Genomic DNA, 18328 nt, shown 5'->3' with positions numbered 1-18328 from the left:
GCAAACTGATAGACCCAGTGGAGGAAGCAGAGTTGTGGTAGATGGGGAAGTGTTGTTTGCACCACAGGTATGAGGAGTGAGAGTTCACAGACTGTGGAGAGTACATTGAGTAACTGATGGTGGTTGTATAGGAGGCACTGTTCATCCTTGATCTAAGATGATTTAGTTATGTTTCTCTCCCCTTGTTGACATAAAGGATCCTTATATCAATTCTGCCGAGTTGTTGAATCTATCATTTTTTACCCTTAAGTGTTCATCCAGCAAATACTCATTGTTTAAGCTTCCTTCAAAACTCACCCAAGAAACTATTAACTCTTGTTCCTTTTTCCTAAAACATGTTTACTGTCACGCTTAATCCAGATAATTGCTCAAATTTACCTGGCAAGTAGAGATTCAAGGACACAGCTCTTAAGTATATGTGTGTTTATAATGTGTGTAAGACATAAACATTATTAATCATTGTCTCCTATGTGTGTAACTTAAACGGAGTGAGAATTTGTTTCTCAGTGGGAGGGAGGGATTGACATTTTTGCGTTACAATAGACCTGTCTGATCTCCGGATCTGATCTTCATCATTCTACCTCTCATAGCTGATCCTCCTTATGATTATAATTTTTATTTATATATTTATTTCTAAGAAAATGCTTGCCCTTTTCTATCTCCCTCCCATCTGTAATTCTTTTGTATCATGTGCTAGATATCTGACAGCAATGGAGTATCTTAACTGATTTTTATAAGACTCTTGGAAACTGGGGTGAGGAAGGTCTAAGGCAGTGATGGTGAACCTTTTTGGCAACGAATGCCCAAACTGCATGTGTCAGTCACCTGGTCTTTGGGTTCCCAGGGCTCTGGCACACGCAGCAACCAGCTGGATAGTGTGCATGCACACTTCACAGCCCCAGAAACCTGAAGACCAGGTGGCTGGTGCACACAAGCATACCGGCCAGCTGATCTTCAGGTTTCTGGGGGTTTGGACATGCAAAGATCAGCTGGCTGGTGCGCATGCATGTGCCGGAAACCAGAAAAGCAGCTCGTGCCCACAGAGAGGGCTTTGTGTACCACGTATAGCATGCGTGCTATAGGTTTGCCATCACGGGGCTAAGGGCTTATAAATAATTACATTGCTGATTGAAAAATTGAATTCAGCACAGAATTCAGGGCCCTGGCTATCACTGAACAGACAGAAGTTGGTACAGACTCAACTTTATTATTCAGCCATCATAGTTAGTCTGCAACAATGACAAAAGGACATTATTTATGTGAAAATAGTCTTTTCTTTTGGAAATGTATTTGTCTCTTTTCCATTTAAATAATTTGATTTAGTTTCCATATTCTTTGACATCATGTTTGGACTTTGGTGGTTTAAGTAACTGTTATATATTATGTGACTCTATTCTTAGTCTCTGCTGAGGATATAGGAATCTTTTTGGAGAATTATTACTATTCTGTTGTAGAGTATAATAATGTTCTTTATTCTCTACTCCCAGTCTTAACATGATGACAAATAATAGTGTATGTGGGGGAGGGGTTCCCTACCATCTGCTTTATATTTTGAGATTGCATAACATCAGCTTTAGTTCTCTGAAAGATTGCCATGTACATTGTCAAGACTATAACATTAGTCAAATTACATATACTAAATGCTGAACTGTTTTAGCATATGGAACTAATTTTCTTGCTCCCCCCTTCTTTTGGCTTTAAAAAAGTACCTTGATGAAATATTTGGTACGTTTCCAGCTCTTCTTTATTGAGGGTAAATAAGAGTTTCCAAGAGGTTATGTCTAGAAATACACTGCCTCTGATGGGACTTCTTTCTGATTTTTATAGTCTAGAAGTCTTTCATTACAATATTAGTCTAACTTGGAGCAATTATTCTCTGTCTCACTGGCTTTAACAAATATTTATTTTTGTTAGAATTGGGCCTCAAGAGTTCAAATTCTTGGACAGTAGGCCAAACAGAACAAGTTTTATGAATATGCTTTATCTAGTGCGGTGACAATTTGATTTCCTCTTAGTTTTTACAGTCCTGCAGCAAGCATTTTTGTTTGTTTATATATAGTATAGCCCATTGGGCTCAGAAAATGATTTACATTGTAAAGATCAATAAAAAGATAAATCTACCATCAAATACAAAATGCACTTTATGAAATATTTAATAACATTAATTATACAGTTGAGGGAGGGAGAGATGTATCTACTGTTGACAAGAAATTTTTTCTCAACAATTTTCCCAAGAAAAGGAAATATTAGCAGTAAGGAAATTATGTTATCCTATCTTTATTCCTGGAGATTTCCCCAAATGTTAACTTTATTTCATAATTTTTGAAAAATTGATGGATGACTATATTTCATAAATGAACTTGTGTCAGATATACTAATATGCCATCTCTGCTTCTTGTAATGCTAGCTTCCTTCTTGTTGTAAATTGAATTATTACCTATGATAGTTTTTATTAACCAAAATCAAAGTATTCAATGGAAGGTTTTGGAAAGTCTAAGAATAACATTTCTTCATCACTTTATTGCATTGCTTGTTACATAACAATAATTTGATTCTGCCTTTTCTCTGTTCAATAAAATCGCATCTTTCGAACTTCATATTTTGTTTGGCTTTCTAGTGAAAATAAAAAGAATACATTTTTTCTTCTTTAATAAAGGACAGTTTTATCATTTTTAAATATGAAGCTCAAGTAAAAGACTAGCTTTGCACTATAGATGGAAGTCATAATTTTAGTTGGGACTATTTCCTTTGTTTCTTTTGATGTCCAGAGATTCGATTAGAAAAGAAAATGATTTTTACATCAAAATGATACCCCTTTAATGTCTTTTCTTCTGATATTAAATTGTGTTCATAACATAATAGGATGAGGTGGACAATATTTGTAGTGCTAGTAACTTATCAGAGCTTTTAATAAAGCTGTAGAATGAAAGGGCACTTGACTGTTGCTCATTTAGAATAGTTGTATTTTACTTTTTTAATCCCTTTAAGGTCACTGAAACCTGAAAACTCAGAAGATTTACTGGTGCCCTCTTCAAGGGTGGCTGTGAAATCAAGAGTTCACATTTCTAAAATTCCTGAAATCCCCAAGAGGGAAAGAAATCGGGGAAAGTGACAATCATTAGCTCAGTGGAACAAATATAAGATTATTTCACGGTAGAATAATGGCTGAAAGACTGCTGGGGAAAATTGTCTTGCCAATCTGCTTTTTATATCTTCATTTGATTTGATGTTATATATAACACTTGCTTCCTTGCCTTGAGTGCAATGTGGAGGTCAGAGGACTGAGCCGAACTTAATCAAGACAATCAGAATTACATCTATAGAAAAGAACAAAATCTTTAGAGCTTTGATCCATGTCCATTTCCCTACAAAATATTATTTCCACTGATCTTCCATCCCATACTTCTTTAATTTTCATTATCAGTTCTACCTTGATATTTTAATTGTGTACATTTGAACAAGAGCATGTGTTCATTCTCAATAAGTATTCTAATGTTTAGTATAAAATTAACTTTAAACCTCTGACTTTAGAGACAGAAGATATATTTTTATTGTACAGAATTAAATGCTAGATGGGCTTAAGATATGTTTTTTTCATATATACCTGCAAACTTACTTAATAGAAGAAAGGATATGGTTTAACTAAGATGTGCATTCCATTAACAGTGTCAGTATGTGTTTTTCTGTAAGATGGAATATAAGATATAAGTGTTTACGCTGTTTAGAAGAGAATATTTCTAGCTCAGAGTTAAGACATGAACAACACTGATGATGTCACTTAGTTTGGTAATGAAATATTTGCGAGAAAAAAGCCAAGTTCCAGGAGCACCAAGAACCCCACAGTTTTTGCTATTAGCTTGATGATTATAAATAATTCAAATTAATTATACTTAATAAAATATACAATCTATTTTGGATAATAAATCTCAGAAGTTGTATTTTTCCTTTGAAATTCATTTGTTTATTAATGCTAAAAGAATTTAAAGATTTTGGTAAGTTTATATTTAATCCATGCTTGTTTTAGAACTGGTTCTAGGATAACACTTTCATGATATAGAATGATAAAGAATAAAAATAAATTCAGGTGTACATCTTTAGGATAGAAAATGAATTGAAAGAAGAGTAATTACTTATTTCATAGTGAATAAGTATTCCTGCATTTCAAAAACTCTTAGAAAAACAAGATTTAAAAGTACATTGTTATTCAATGGCGAACCTATGGCACACGTGCTGGAAGTAACATGCAGAGCCATTTCTCCAGGCAAACCAGCCGTCACCTGTTGGTCTTCTGATTTCTGGGACCTGGTCTTCATGCATGCATGCGCACCAGAAACTGGAAGACCAGGTGACTGGTGAGCATGCACACACCTGAAACCGAAAGCTTAGCTTCCTGGCACGCGCATGTGCGCATGGAAACTGTTCTCCTGGTTTCTGATGCTCCTGCACATGCGCGCCAGGGAATTGCTCTTCCGGTTTCTGGTGCTTGTTGCGCTCGTGCTCCCGTTTTGGCACTTGGTGCCGAAAAGTTTCGCCAACACTGCCATAAACCTTAGATTTAGTCAAGCCATTAATATGAAAGAGGTTACAAACAGAACAGACAGCAGATAACAAAGCCTTCCTATTTCCTATAGGGAAGAAGAAAATGAATTAGCTGTTTTGCGCCAATATATGATGTCTTCTTGCCACCCCCGCCCCAAGAATAAAAGGCACTGCTGTTTTCTTAATTTGTAAACAGCCACTTCCTTTTTAGCAAAGGCTGTTAAATGGCATGGACTGAAGGGCAAGTATCTGCATTCCCCTTTTGGCCTAGGTACTGCTGTCTGGACCCTCCTAGATGAGATGAGGTTCTGATAGCAATATCAAAGGCATTTAGACTTCTATACCACCCCATAACGTTTTTCAGCACTCTCTGGTTTACAATGTAGAGCACTGGTTCTCAATCTTTTCTTAACCATGGAACCCCTTTAAATATCTTTTTTGGCCACAGACCCCCAAGACTCCATTTAAGATTTAAATTATAATATTGCTTCAAGTCTTTGTGGACCCCCTGTGACCTTGCAGGTTGAGATCCAGTAATGTAAAATATCCTTTTGCTGACCTCGGAAGGCGAGTCAACCTTAAGCCCCATGAGGATTAGACTCCAGGCTGTGGGCAGAGTTTGCCTGTAATTCTGCATTGTTAAACAGTGTACCACAGGAGCTACTCCTAATCCCCACCAATTAAATACAGGTGGGAGAAAAGGAGATTGTAGGTTCCACATCAGCTTTCTATACATGCTGCTTCTCATCTATACCGTCCTTTGGGTCCTAGGTCGGTTGAAGGCATACAGCAAAGAAGGAACAAGAGTATAAGGCTCCTGGTTCCTGTAGGCCTCAGGGTAACTTTCTCCTTATCTTTACAGTGCTGTTTGAATGCTGCTGAGTTATATTAGGAAGTTTCTGGTTCAAGGATGTGCCTGAACAGTGAGCAATTTCTTGCCCTTGTCTTATTAGAGAAGAAAGAAGATGGAGTTTTTCTTTTATTCCAGTGAAATATAAATGAAGTGGCTATAATGGTTAATATAAGCCCGTGATGGCGAACCTATGGCACACGTGCCACAAGTGGCACACGGAGCCATTTGTAAGGGCACGCGAGGCGCTGCCCTGTCAGCTGACCAGCGCACATGTGCACACTGGCCAGCTGAGTTCACCTTTTTAAAAGCTATTTTTCACCTTCCCCAGGCTCCAGAGGCTTTATAGAAGCCTGGGGAGGGCGAAAAGAGCCTCCCTCGCCCCCCCCAGGAGGCTTCAGGGACCGTCCCTGAAGCCTTCGGAACGCTTAAAACGACCCTCCCAGCAACCCGGAAGTGACTTCCGGTTTGCTCGGAGGGTCGTTTTAAGCGCTCCGAAGGCTTCAGGGACCATCCGAGGCTTTCCTGATGCCTCCGGAGCGCTTAAAACGACCCTCCGAGCAACCCGGAAGTCACTTCCGGGTTGCTCGGAGGGTGGTTTTAAGCGCTCCGAAGGCTTCAGGGACCGTCGAGGCTTCCCTGATGCCTTCGGAGCGCTTAAAGCGACCTTCCGAGCAACCCGGAAGTCACTTCCGGTTTGCTCGGAGGGTGGTTTTAAGCACTCCGAAGGCTTCAGGGAAGCCTCTGGACAGTCCCTGAAGCCTCCGGAGGGCCTCCGGGTGGTCGGGGGAGGCTCTTTTCGCCCTCCCCAGGCTCCTATAAAGCCCCTGGAGCCTGGGGAAGGCAAAAAAATGTAAAAATGGGGGGGGGGTCGCGCGTTGTGCGTGCATGCACACTGGGGGGTCGCACGTTGCATTATGGGTGCGGCATGCCCGCACTTGACCCCCCTGCGCTCCTCCCACTTGTGGCACGCGAGCCAAAAAAGGTTCGCCATCACTGATATAAGCTATTGGATAGAACCAACTTCAAGTCCCATTCGGCCTGAATCCAACTTAAACTTTCAGATCTGGGTATATAAAAGGAGGAAAGACTACAAATGCCAGCCTTGACCTCCCAGAGGAATAATTTAAGGGCAATGATTAATAATAAAAATTGTTTTTAAATTTTTACTTTGTATTCCTCACTGGTACTGACCTAGAGAAAAAAGGAAAAGTGTAAAAGGAATTGAACTGGTTAAAAAAAAAGCAGTCTTTCTCCATAGTGAGGGGAGGTGTATCCAGGATGGGTTGACCTTGTCCTCTCTTGATTGGACTGAGTCAGGTAAGCTCTTTTAGCCACGCCTTGGTCACCAGGCTCCACCCAGTTATCGACTCAGTCCATAAACGGACGGCTGTGTTCATCCTGAGATCCTGAGTAAGTAAGAAAGTAAATCTTTATTACGGTCAAAGACCAGCAATACACATTAGTTTTTACAATATGTTAAAAAGTACTGATACTAAGATATAATTAAAAAGTATTGACATTAAAAGTGGAAAATAACATACATGTTCTCAGATTGTTCGGGTCACTCTCTGGTTTACTGAGATCCTGAAGAAACTTAAAGGAAAAATTTTAAAATTGCTGCAAAAGCGATCGAAATTGCCTCCACGCTGCCTGATCAATCATTAGAAGCTGAGGAAACCCCCAGCGGTTGTAGAAAGCCTGAGTGAGACCCAGGGCACTAAGTGAGGACTCCCACCAAAGACATGCAAGCGAGCTCTGCAGAGGCCTCTGCGGCAAGGGTGACACTCAAGGAGGACTCCACACTGCCTGATCAATCACTAGAGGCTGAGAAACCCCCAGCGGGGGTAGAAACCCCGCGCAGCAACCGCTAAGGCGGCATGCAGCCCAGGTCACATAATGAGACTCTCACCAAAGACAGGCAAGCGAGCTCTGCAGAGGCCTCTGCAGCAAGGGTGATGCCCAAGGAGGCTCTAAGGGCGCTGGAGCGCTCCACCGCTCCCCTCAGGGGTTGAGCAATGAACCATGGCATTATATAACACCCCAGAGTGCCCGCGCTGGCAGGGATTGCCAGAGAACAAGGTGAGAGCCGGAGAGACTCAGGAAGAGCTGCGGGAGGCAGGGTGAGGTGAGAGAGAGCCCCCAGCAGCAGCAGAACCTGCGCGGCAGCCTGCAAAGGCACATGCCGCTTCCACGTGCTCCAGCAAAGAGGAGTTTTTTGAATTTGGAGCCGGGAGCCATTTTTAAATCACGTGGTTCAAGATGGCAGCCCCCAGCAGTTCAGAAGAGGCTGGCAGGAGCCAAGCACTCAGCCCTGCAGCCAGCAACCACTGGAGGCACTGAGGAGCCCTTAAAAAGGTTAGAAACCATCTCGGAGGATTCAGCCAAGGGCGGGGGAAGCAAGGCAAAGGCCAAAAAGGAAGCATATCTCCACAAGGGGGCTAAAGAGGCAGGCTGTGGATCCAAACCCCCCAAGCCTAGCTCCAAGTATGAAAAGCAGAGGCACCAAGCCTTGGAGTGCTTCAATCACAAGGCCAGCAGCAGGAAGACACCCCCCCTGGCCTAGAACCTGAGGAAAGATTACCAGGTTTCTCTTCACCTGGCAGGGCTGCAGAAGGGGACCCTTCCCTCCATGTGAGGATTCCCTTCGACACCTCGAGCTTTGTCATCCTGTGTTCCGGCAACCTTGCTCTCACGATTTATGCAAGCCCTATTCAATCATTTTCTGAGTGCCTGACTACCCGGAGAAGCCCAGACAGGGCAATGAGGCTCAGATCGCTGCTGAGGCTTTCCCTTTAAAGAAGAGAAAGGAAAGCAGCTGGAGGAGGGAGCAGCAAGGCTCTCAGCGAGCTGCTGTTAACAGCAGAAGCCATAGGAGAGAGCACGGCAGCTCTTAGTAGCACAATCCGCTTTTTCAAAGCCCTGACTGGCAGGGCTGTTGTATTTGCAGCGCAGTGCCATTTGAAAAGAAGGGGGAAGAGAGTCCCCACTTTGCCCAAGATGGCAGCCTCCTGCAGCTTGGAGGACACAGGCAGGAATCAAGTCCTCGCTTCTAAAGCCAGCAGCCCCACAGGAAGGGCAGAAGAGCTTCCAATCAGGTTAGAGATTACTCCTGAAGGTCCATCCAAGGGTGGGGGCAGCAAGGCAAAGACGAAAATGAAGCACACCTCGTCCAGGGCAGCTAAAGATGCAAGTTCTGGCTCCAAGCCTCCCAAACCTGCCTCTAAATATGAAAGGCAGAGGCATAAAGCCTTAGGGCGCATCTGCCATAAGGCCATCAGCAAGAAGGCTTCCCCTGGTCTGGAGCCTGATGCGATCACAGAGGAGGATCCCTCCCAGCAAGTGAGGATTCCCATTGATACCTCAGGCATCTGGGGCTCTATCCAGGGATGGCAGTCACCCTCACTACAGGGCATTCTCCTCAAGCCTCCCTTCTACCTCTGCAGGCATGGGGGTGGGGCAACCACCTGAGGCAGAACAGTGCAAAGATGAGGTTATTTTGAGCTCCCCTCGAGTGTCTACCACCTAGCTGATTCAATCTGCTCTGAAAAGCCTGTTTTTGCTCTTCTCTGATACACTGAGAAAGCAGATCCTGCAAAGTTAGAAAAGCCTGTTTCCTCTCTCTCCTTGTTTGAAAGCAAGATCGACCTTGTTTCCATCTAATTGAGGTCCAGGGGAAGGGATCCAGGAATCTCATGATGAAGCAACCCCACCCCTTCCCAACCTATGTAATCTGATCTGCTGTTGTTAAGGCCAAACAATGTGGCCTAACAAAGAAAGAGAAACCTGATGCAGATTCCAAGCCTTACTCCTTAAGTGGTTGTAAAAGCCTCGTGGAAAGAGTTCCATGGAAATGAAACTTGAATGAGAAAGAGGTCAACTAGCCCAGACCCAACCTCCCAAATCTTTTGAACTTTAATAATAAGTTGTCCTGACAACGAGGGGCAATAAAGACACCCCAACCATCCCAACATCAGCTTACCTTGTGTGTGCAAAGCCTTCGGGCAGCCAAAGGGCCAAAAGGCAGATGTAATTCAGCTGAAGAGATTGTTATGCTCTTGTGGATTGGTTACTATTGTTTGTGAATTATTTGGGAAGGGCTCAACCTCTATAGAAGGTACCAAACTAGCCAGGTCCAAGACGGGTTCCGAGTTCGGGTAAAGATCCTTAGGAATTCCAAAATTGGAGAGTCAGCTTGACAAATTTAACCAGCAGAATAGCCTTGGCAACTAGAGCCGAGATGGCACAGGGGTTAGAGTGCAGTACTGCAGGCTACTTCAGCTGACTGCTAGCTGCAGTTTGGCAATTCAAATCTCACTGGCTCAAGATTGACTCAGCCTTCCGCCTTTTAACAGCAAGGAAGGCGCCATTAACAATCACTCCAAACACTAGGCACAAGCAGCGCCTACTAGTGGCTCCTCTACAAACTGCAATCCAGTACTTCAGGCCAACGCTTGCAATGCCTAGTGGCCGACAAGTGATGTGCGCCTGCATCTACAAAGCATTGCATCGAACCCTAGTGGCCAACTCGTGAACTGCGCCTGCATCTCCAAAGCCCTGCAACGCACTATAGTAGCTGACCAGTGAACTACGTCCGCATCTACTGAGTTTTGCAACGCACTCTAGGGGCTAACACGTGAACTGCGCCTGCATTTACAAAGTCTGGCAACACACACTAGTGGATGACACTTGAACTGCGCCTGCATCTCCAAAGCCCTGCAATGCATTCTTGTGGCTGACCAGTGAACTGCGTCTGCATCTACAAGTTTTGCAATGCACTCTAGTGGCTGACATGTGAACTACGCCTGCATCTACAAAGTCTTGCAACACACCCTAGTGGCCGACAAGTAAATTGAACTCAAAAAAATCATAATACATTCAAGAAGTTTTCTGAGCTAATCCTAGTCATAGAATCATAGCACCCTTCTAGCCATGGCAAAAGGGTCAGACAGGCTGGTCCCCATGCCTGAACCCACCACAAACTCAGAATTGGATGTCCAACTATGAGAAAACGCAGAAGCACCTCAGATAGCCTATGATCTTAGACAGCATTCGCTGAAGGCAGAACATATAGCAGGGGTGGACAACATCAGAGACGACTGGCTGAGCCGGACCGAGGTGGACACTTCGGAGTGGAGGTTGCAGCCAGCAATTTTCAAGGAGCTGGCAGAGCCCTCGGACGTCCAGAGGTCGACCTATTCGCCACCCCTCTTGACGCCCAGCTCCTGAGGTTTTACTCCAGGTACCGAACATGGGTGGTGGAGGGGGTAGATGCTCTCCGCGGCCCTTGGCCCCAGGGGCTCCCCTATGCCTATCCACCCTTACCCCTGATCTCCAGGGTCATACAAAAAATCTTGCGGGAGGGGGCGGAGGTGGTACTGATTTCCCCACACTGGCCCTGAAGGCCTTGGTTTGCCGATCTCCAATTCCTCTCGGTGGACAGGCCCTGGAGGATCCCCCAGGAGAGGATCTCCCTCAGTCAGGGGTCGCGGGAACACCTGGACCCTCAGTGGCACCAGTTGACCGCTTGGCGCTTGAGCGGAGCATCCTGAGGGAAGATCACTTCTCCCCTAGGGTTATACAGATTTCCAGGCAGCTCGCAGACCCTCCACCGAGTGCATTTATGACGCTACAGAGCGGGCTTTTTCAACATGGTGCATCTCTAGGAGCCACAATCCTGTCCAGGCCACTGTTGCACAAGTTCTGGACCTCCTTCAGGTGGGGCAGAGGGTTGGCTCCCAACACGATTAGGAGACAAGTCTCGGCCATTTCATCGGTACTCCTGTGCAGTAGATCTCAGACACTGACTCACCATCCGATGGTCAGGAGGTTCCTCATGGGGGCCTCCAATCTTAAACCGCCCATGGTGCACAGGTACCCTTCCTGGGTGTTGGACGCTCTGACAGGCCCTCCGTTCAAACCATTATATACTGTCTCTCTGAAGTTCCTGATACTTAGGTGGCCTTTTTGGTGGCCATTACTTCTGCCAGGAGGATATCCGAACTGCAGGCTCTGTCTACCAGGGAAGATATCTGCATATTCCACCAGGACAGGGTAGTGCTAAGGTTAGATCCCTCCTTCATACCCAAGGTGTGTTCTTGCTTCCATCGCTCGCAGGAGCTGATATTGCCCAATTTCTGCCTGGACTCCTCTCACCCATTAGAGAGGAAGTGGCACACCTTGGTCGTGAGGAGGGCTCTGAGGATTTACCTCAGAAGAACCAGGCCGAACAGGAAGTCGGAAGCCCTATTTGTTTCCTTCCAGCCAGGGTCCCTGGGAACAAGGTGACTTACACCACGATAGGCAGGTGGTTAAGAACCTGTATTGCTTCTGCCTATCAGACACAGGGTCTGCAAACACCGAGCTCTATCACAGCACATTCTACATGAAGCGCGGCCACTTCGGCATCCTGGGCCATGCAGGCCTCACTATCTGAGTCTGTAGGGCAGCCACGGGGTCTCCCCCCTCACCATTCGTGAGGAATTACAAGTTGGACTCTTTTGCTTCTGTGGAAGCCTCATTCGGATGTAGGGTGTTGCAGGCTGTTCACAGGGCGGGGGACACACCTCACTAGGCATAAGTTTGGGCATATACTCAAATGTGTAACCCTCCGTACGGATGTGTAGGCTTTGGTACGTCCCATCCTGGATACTCCTCCCCTCACTTTGGAGAAAGGGCGTTGGTTCTTACCTGATACGCCTCTTCTCATAGTGGGGGAGGAGTATCCAGCCCCTCCCTGATATGGGTATGTTGCGAAATTGTTATGTTGTTTGTTGGAACTGTTCTATTGAAGTAGTAAAGATTTGAAACTAAAATAAAGTCTAGAGTGGATGACACAGAGAGTTGGACAGAGTTCTTCACCGATAACTGGGTGGAGCTGGTGACCAAGGCGTGTTTAAAAGAGCTTATCTGACTCAGTTCAATCAAGAGAGGACAAGGTCAACCTATTCTGGATACTCCTCCCCCACTATGAGAAGAGGCGTATCAGGCAAGTACCAACGCCCTTTCAAATTTGGGGGATGCGTTATGCCTGTGGCGGTACTCCATGTGAACATCAGCACTGGGAGAAGAAACTACAAGCTCATCCCTTCCCATCATGGCAAGCCCATCCCTTCCCATCACGGGGGGCCTCTATATGATATTAAATAAAAGCAGTTTAGAAGTCTAGACTGGTTGCTAATGAATTGAGATTAACAGAGAAGAAAAGTTTAAAAAGTAAAGAGATTGTAGGGGGGAAGACATTTTTTAAAAGCTGCATTGAATTAAATGTATATGTAAACAATTCCTATACTTGGGCAAAATCAGATTTCAGATGTAAAGCATAGCTTTTTAAAATTTATACCATTTGAACACAATAGCAGGCACTTTGGATGCAATATCCTAGTCTCTTTCCACCAAAATACAAACATATGTTTAACTTAATTAAGGAAGCATATGTGTGTCTAATGAAACTCGTGTGGTTTTTCATTCTCTATTATGGTAATTCTTTTAAACTTTAATCTTTTGCCTTATAATACCTGTACTGAATCCAGCTGCTTTTTATTCTGAATATGTTAAAACCATGATAATTGTTCCTTGATGTCTAAGTGGTCTTTCTTAATTTTGTTGCAGCGGATATTCAACTCCTTTGTGTACACAGAAAAAATCTCAAATGGAGAAAGTGAAGTTCAACAGGTAGGAAAGTGTTTAACCACCAATTACTACAGTAATACATACATACTAATGTTTTTTTTCATAATGTTCTCTCCCAGGTCTACATATTCAGCAGGGTTTTTTTTTTCCCTTGTTTGTTTCCTTTTTTCATTTCATTGTTTTAGATTGTTAACTTATAAATGTTTCTGTTGCGAATTGAACATATTTTTGCATTAGAAAATGGTGATGGATTCCTGAGAATGTTAAGACTGAAAATGTGTTTTTCTTAACTGAATAGCATTGATGGTTGCAAAACATTTCATTTTAATGCTGGTGGTTATAGTAATTCAGAGTTCTCTAGTAAAGTTTTTCTCCATCAAGAAAAGAGCATTCAAACCCCCTGAAGTGTAAATAAGACCAAGCCAAACAAAGAGAGTTCATCTGGAAACACTTTCCCTTTCTTTTGCCCATGGGGGGAAAGTGGATCAAAGAGGGCAAGGATGGGGAGGGCCACGTGAGCCCACAGAGGAGGACTGTTTGGAAACAAAAAGTCTGCAGAAAAAAAACAAAAAAAAACAAAGAAGCAACTGACTTAATTGTCCCCAATCAACACCAGAGGATGGTAACCCGGTCCTTCTGGCTATGCTGATTAGGACAGACATGGAACTATTTGGGGATTCTGCTTTCTGAGACAGATGCCACATTTTCTGTAAGTTGTGCAGCATATAGGACTTATTCTAGGCATGTGTCCTTCAGTGTAAAAGTCCACTGCTACACTCATTGGATATGGAGAAGACCACTCTGGGTGTGCTTATCTGTCAAAGTTTACTCTGCAAACATTGCTTCTCTTGATCCACTTATTATGTGTATAGATTGGCAGTGGAGTTTGACATTGAAGGACACATGTTTGGTATTATTAATTTTCCATTAGACACATCTTCAAAAGTTTCTCTGTAACTTTGTTAAAAGCAAATTCAACTGGGTTACTGCCACACAAAAAAGAATAAAAAAGGGTTTTTTTTAAGAAGGCATTACAAAAGAGATTTATATTCATATCCTGTTGAGGAGCAATAGAAATGTTTTAGACACATAACTGACAATTTAAATGGTTTATTGTAAAGCTTTTGATATAATTATGTTAGCCAAGTGTATTTTTTTGCCATTTGTTTAACACGATTGACCTTACACAAGATAACAAAGGAATTTGTAAGAATACATTAACTATTCGAGGAAACAGTCTAAGGTGGCCATTCATCTATCTTGCTCTAACCTACTCTATGGATAAGGTTTAACCCCATCATATCTAGCCCTATGTTAGATTGTTGTAACTGGATAAGGTAAGATAGTACTTGTACTTGTAATCTAGCACAGCTGGAGATTTGAAGAGAGTAGACTACTATTATTTCTTTTTTTAAAAAAAAGATATTTTTATTGTTTGCTAACAATTAAAGGGGAAGGAAAAGTCTAATTTGATAGTGACAGTGATAGAAAACAGAGAAACAAGTAAGAAGCATAAATAAAAACATTAAAGGATAACTTTCTAGTGATACATTTTCCCTTTCCCTTCCCTTCCATCCTTTTCTTATAATCAGGACATTTATACACTGAACACGGAAGATAATTGCTTTTAAGCCCTTTGAATCTATTACTTTTTAATATTGGTCTGGTAACTTTTTTCTTTAAAAACCTTGTGCTTGTAGATGAGTAGAGCTTGGGATGGGAGTGATGCAACCATTCTGGCCTCTTAGGAGCTTTCCGTGCCATTGACCTTGGTGGTGTTCTGGACCAGCTATGGTAGCTGAGAGTGGGAGACATTTTGTGTGGTAGTGGTGGTGTTCTACTTTCTACTTAGATGAGATGAGGCTCTGATAGCAATATCAATGGTGCTTAGACTTCTATACCACCCCATAATGCTTTATGTCACTCTCTGGTTTAACAATGTAGAGCAGTGGTTCTCGATCTTTTCTTCACCATGGACCCCCTTTAAGTACCTTTTTTTGGCAACAGACCTCCAAGACTCAATTTAAAATTAAATTATAATTTTTCTTCAAGTCTTTGTGGATCCCCTGTGACCTCGTAGGTTGAGAACCACTGATGTAAAACATTATTTTACTGACCTTGGGAGGATGAGTCCCATGAGGATTGAACTCCAGACTGTGGGCAGAGTTTGCCTGTGATACTGCACTTTTAAACAGTGTATCACAGGGGCTCCTCCTAATCCCACCAATTAAATGCAGATGGGAGAAAAGGAGATTGAAGGTTCCACATCAGCTTTCTATACGTGTTGTTGCTCATCTTTAGTAGTTGAGAGCGGAAGACACTTTGGGTGGTGGCAATGTTCTACTTTCTACTTTGTGGTTCCAGTCAGTGTTGGTGGAGAAGGAGAGGTGAATGAAGGATGTTTCTCTGGGCTTCAGTTTTTTTACTCGCCTCTTTAATACCTACATGAAATTTCTGGGGGAAATAATTTGATGGCATGGTGTTCAGTATCATCAGAATGCTGAAGATATTCCGTTATTCATTTCCACCACTAACTAGACAGATGAATGCTATTGCAGTCTAGCTGAGTGTCCGGAGGCTGTCAGGGGATGAATGGAGTGACTTTGATTTGATCCTGGCAGCCCTGGCAAGTCAGAGTAGCTCTGAATTTTGGGTCCCCCCAGCCTGGTGATATTTCATTTTTGAATCTGACAGCTTTGCACAGATCTGTCTTAGGTGTCAGCTATGCCCTTTCCTGCAACATGCTGTACATTGGGCTGCTTTTTAAGACTACCTGGAAGTTACAACTGGTCAAAATGCAGTGGCATGGATAGTGATGTGTGTCTTCAGATTTACCCATATTCCGTACCAGTGGCACAAGTTGTATTGGTTCACAATTTCCTTAATGTAGTGCTTATGTAGTGCTAATAAGTTTGCATGACAGAAAGTTAGCTAGGAAAATATGAACAGAACCTCAGAAGTTTGAGGCTTGCCTCAGGGAATACAGTTCTTTTTATGTGGCAGTTCATCTTCTGTCAATAGAAAACAAAATTAACAAAAACACTTGTTGCTTAGTGTAGATTGGGATAGCATGCTGTGATCGACTTACCTTGGAGACATTGGTACAAGCAAATTCTTAAACTCTCATGACAGTTGTTATTCCATCCAAGTAGTGCAGCTCTTAACCATGACAAACGCTAGACATTAAAAGGCTAATGTAGGAGCCCTCCAATGGATGCATTTCTCTGACATGTTTACAAATAGGGATAGCAAGAAGAGGATAATTTCTTAATCTAAAACAATTGCATTCAGCCTTTATTCTTTTTACCACATGATTTTGATCCAGGGATTATTTGTGTGAGAGAATGGAAAGGGATTTGTGTGCGCATATTCTTGATTTAAAAAAAAAACCATGGATCATATTCTAAGCTAAACTAAAGTATCATCATTAATCTTTAGCTATACAACCCTGATGTAATGAAGAAAACAGTAATTGAGGCATATAAGAAGTTTGGTCTGGAGGCAGGGGTGGGATTCTACCAGTTCTGACCGGCTTGGGCGAACCGGTAGCTCTGACAATCAGCTGGGAATGAACTAGTTCGCCCCGATGATCAGATGGGCCCACTGCCCGCCTGTGCTATTTCCCTACCTTTATCTTCTCAACTGATTCGCATGGCAGAACAGATTGCCGCGTGAATCAGCTGTGTTACTCCTCCGAAGAAATCCAGAAGTGAAGATTTCTTCAAACTGAGCATGTGCGCACAGCAAATCGCATGATCACCGAACTGGTTATTAAACCGGGAGGATCTCACCACTATCTGGAGGTTAATACATTAGACTAGAAGTCAGGAGACTGTGAGTTCTAGTCCCCTTAGACACAAAGCCAGTTGGATGACCTTGGGCCAGTCACTCTTTCCAGTACAAAGGAGGAGGGAATGGCAAACTGCTTCCAGAACCTTTACCAAGAAAACTACAAGGGCTTGTCCAGAGAGTTGCAATAAGTCAACATATATATGTATATGTATGTGTGTATATATGTATATGTATGTATGCTTAAAAGCCCAAGCCTGAAGATGGCAAGTGAGATCTTGCCAAAACATTGCCAAGACAATCTCAATCCTACACGGGAAAAGACCCAAATACAACAAAAGCAGCATACCTACACCCATGAAAATCTACAAAAACAAATACACACACACACACACACACACACACACACACGTCCAGTAACATTGGGACCACGATCCCCACAGAATGACAGATTTTAAGAGCTACTATGAGCCTTTTAAAAACAATTTACCATGTTTTCTTTCTGTTTGTTGCACCAAACATCCACTGGCCATTTTGCTGTTGCAAGAGCTTGACTTCTTTGCCTGATAGTTAAAGGGCTTTATTTTCTTGCTGGCTTGCTTGGTCCTGGATGAGAATTACAAATTATTGGCATAGTGGACTTCTGGCGCAGCACCGGCAAAAGAATGAAAGAACATAGATTTGGGGCTGCAAAAAATGTATCCAAGCAACAGGATTAAAGAACGTGCCAAGATAATCTTAAAATAATATCTAAACAGCCTAAGAAAAAGTCAATATAGATAACTATGGTAGACATATGAAAGTAGTAATCTAACTTAAAGTTTTCATGATTATTTCAAGAATTTGAATTATGTTTAGGATTTAAAATTAGCAAGTTTTTTCTCTCTCTTTCAGAAAATCTGAAATGATCTAAAAACTGTATCAATGAATTTAACTAGCAGCAATTGTTCTTAAGCAAGTTTTGTCCTTTCCTCTTTAGCTAAAAAAGTCCACACATCTTAAAATTGCTGAGGTTGAGAAACTGTGTACTAATAAATTCTTACAAGTAAAGCTACTAAATAGATTTTTTTCTATATACTGGTCTATGAAAAATTTGATCTGATACTTCTATAGCAGAACATACGTTCCTTTTACTGCATTGCTTTGTGATGCTTTCCTGCTTTATCAGTTTGCTGATTTACCTGCATGCATTTCCTTCTCACCTTGGACTGCCAGTGAGTGGTTACATCTAAGCCCATAAAATAAGTAAATCTAGTGGTCACACACCTAATTATAAAACATCTTGAGATACACTGACTTCCCTGTGTGGAAATGAAAATTGTAGTCAAGGTAACCATCCTTTATTGGGAACATGTCACATTTGTGCATATGTGTGAATTTGTGAGAATTTTGTGTGAAATTGAGAGCTAAAAGGACTTATTGTTGAAGTAGCTATAAAATCTAGACTCTTTGGAAACATTTTGATCCTTCCAGAGACTATTTCATTGGCTTTCTTTGAAGAATAATGCCTTTCACTAC

At 42.7% G+C, this 18328-nt stretch overlaps 1 protein-coding gene across 5 annotated transcripts in view; it reads left to right on the top strand.

Annotated features, from left to right (window-relative positions):
- The window catches only part of CACHD1 (cache domain containing 1), a 150337-nt gene that overhangs the window by 41973 nt on the left and 90036 nt on the right, over positions 1–18328 (top strand). For all 5 annotated transcript variants that reach the window (XM_081947218.1, XM_081947219.1, XM_081947222.1 and 2 more), the window contains exon 2: positions 13001–13063. In XM_081947218.1, the coding sequence (XP_081803344.1) occupies positions 13001–13063 (63 nt within the window). The remainder of the gene's footprint in view (positions 1–13000; positions 13064–18328) is intronic.

Source organism: Natrix helvetica, assembly GCF_964273705.1.
Source record: "Natrix helvetica genome assembly, chromosome: 3".
Lineage (NCBI taxonomy): Eukaryota > Metazoa > Chordata > Lepidosauria > Squamata > Natricidae > Natrix > Natrix helvetica.
This window is presented reverse-complemented; position numbering and strand designations above follow the sequence as displayed.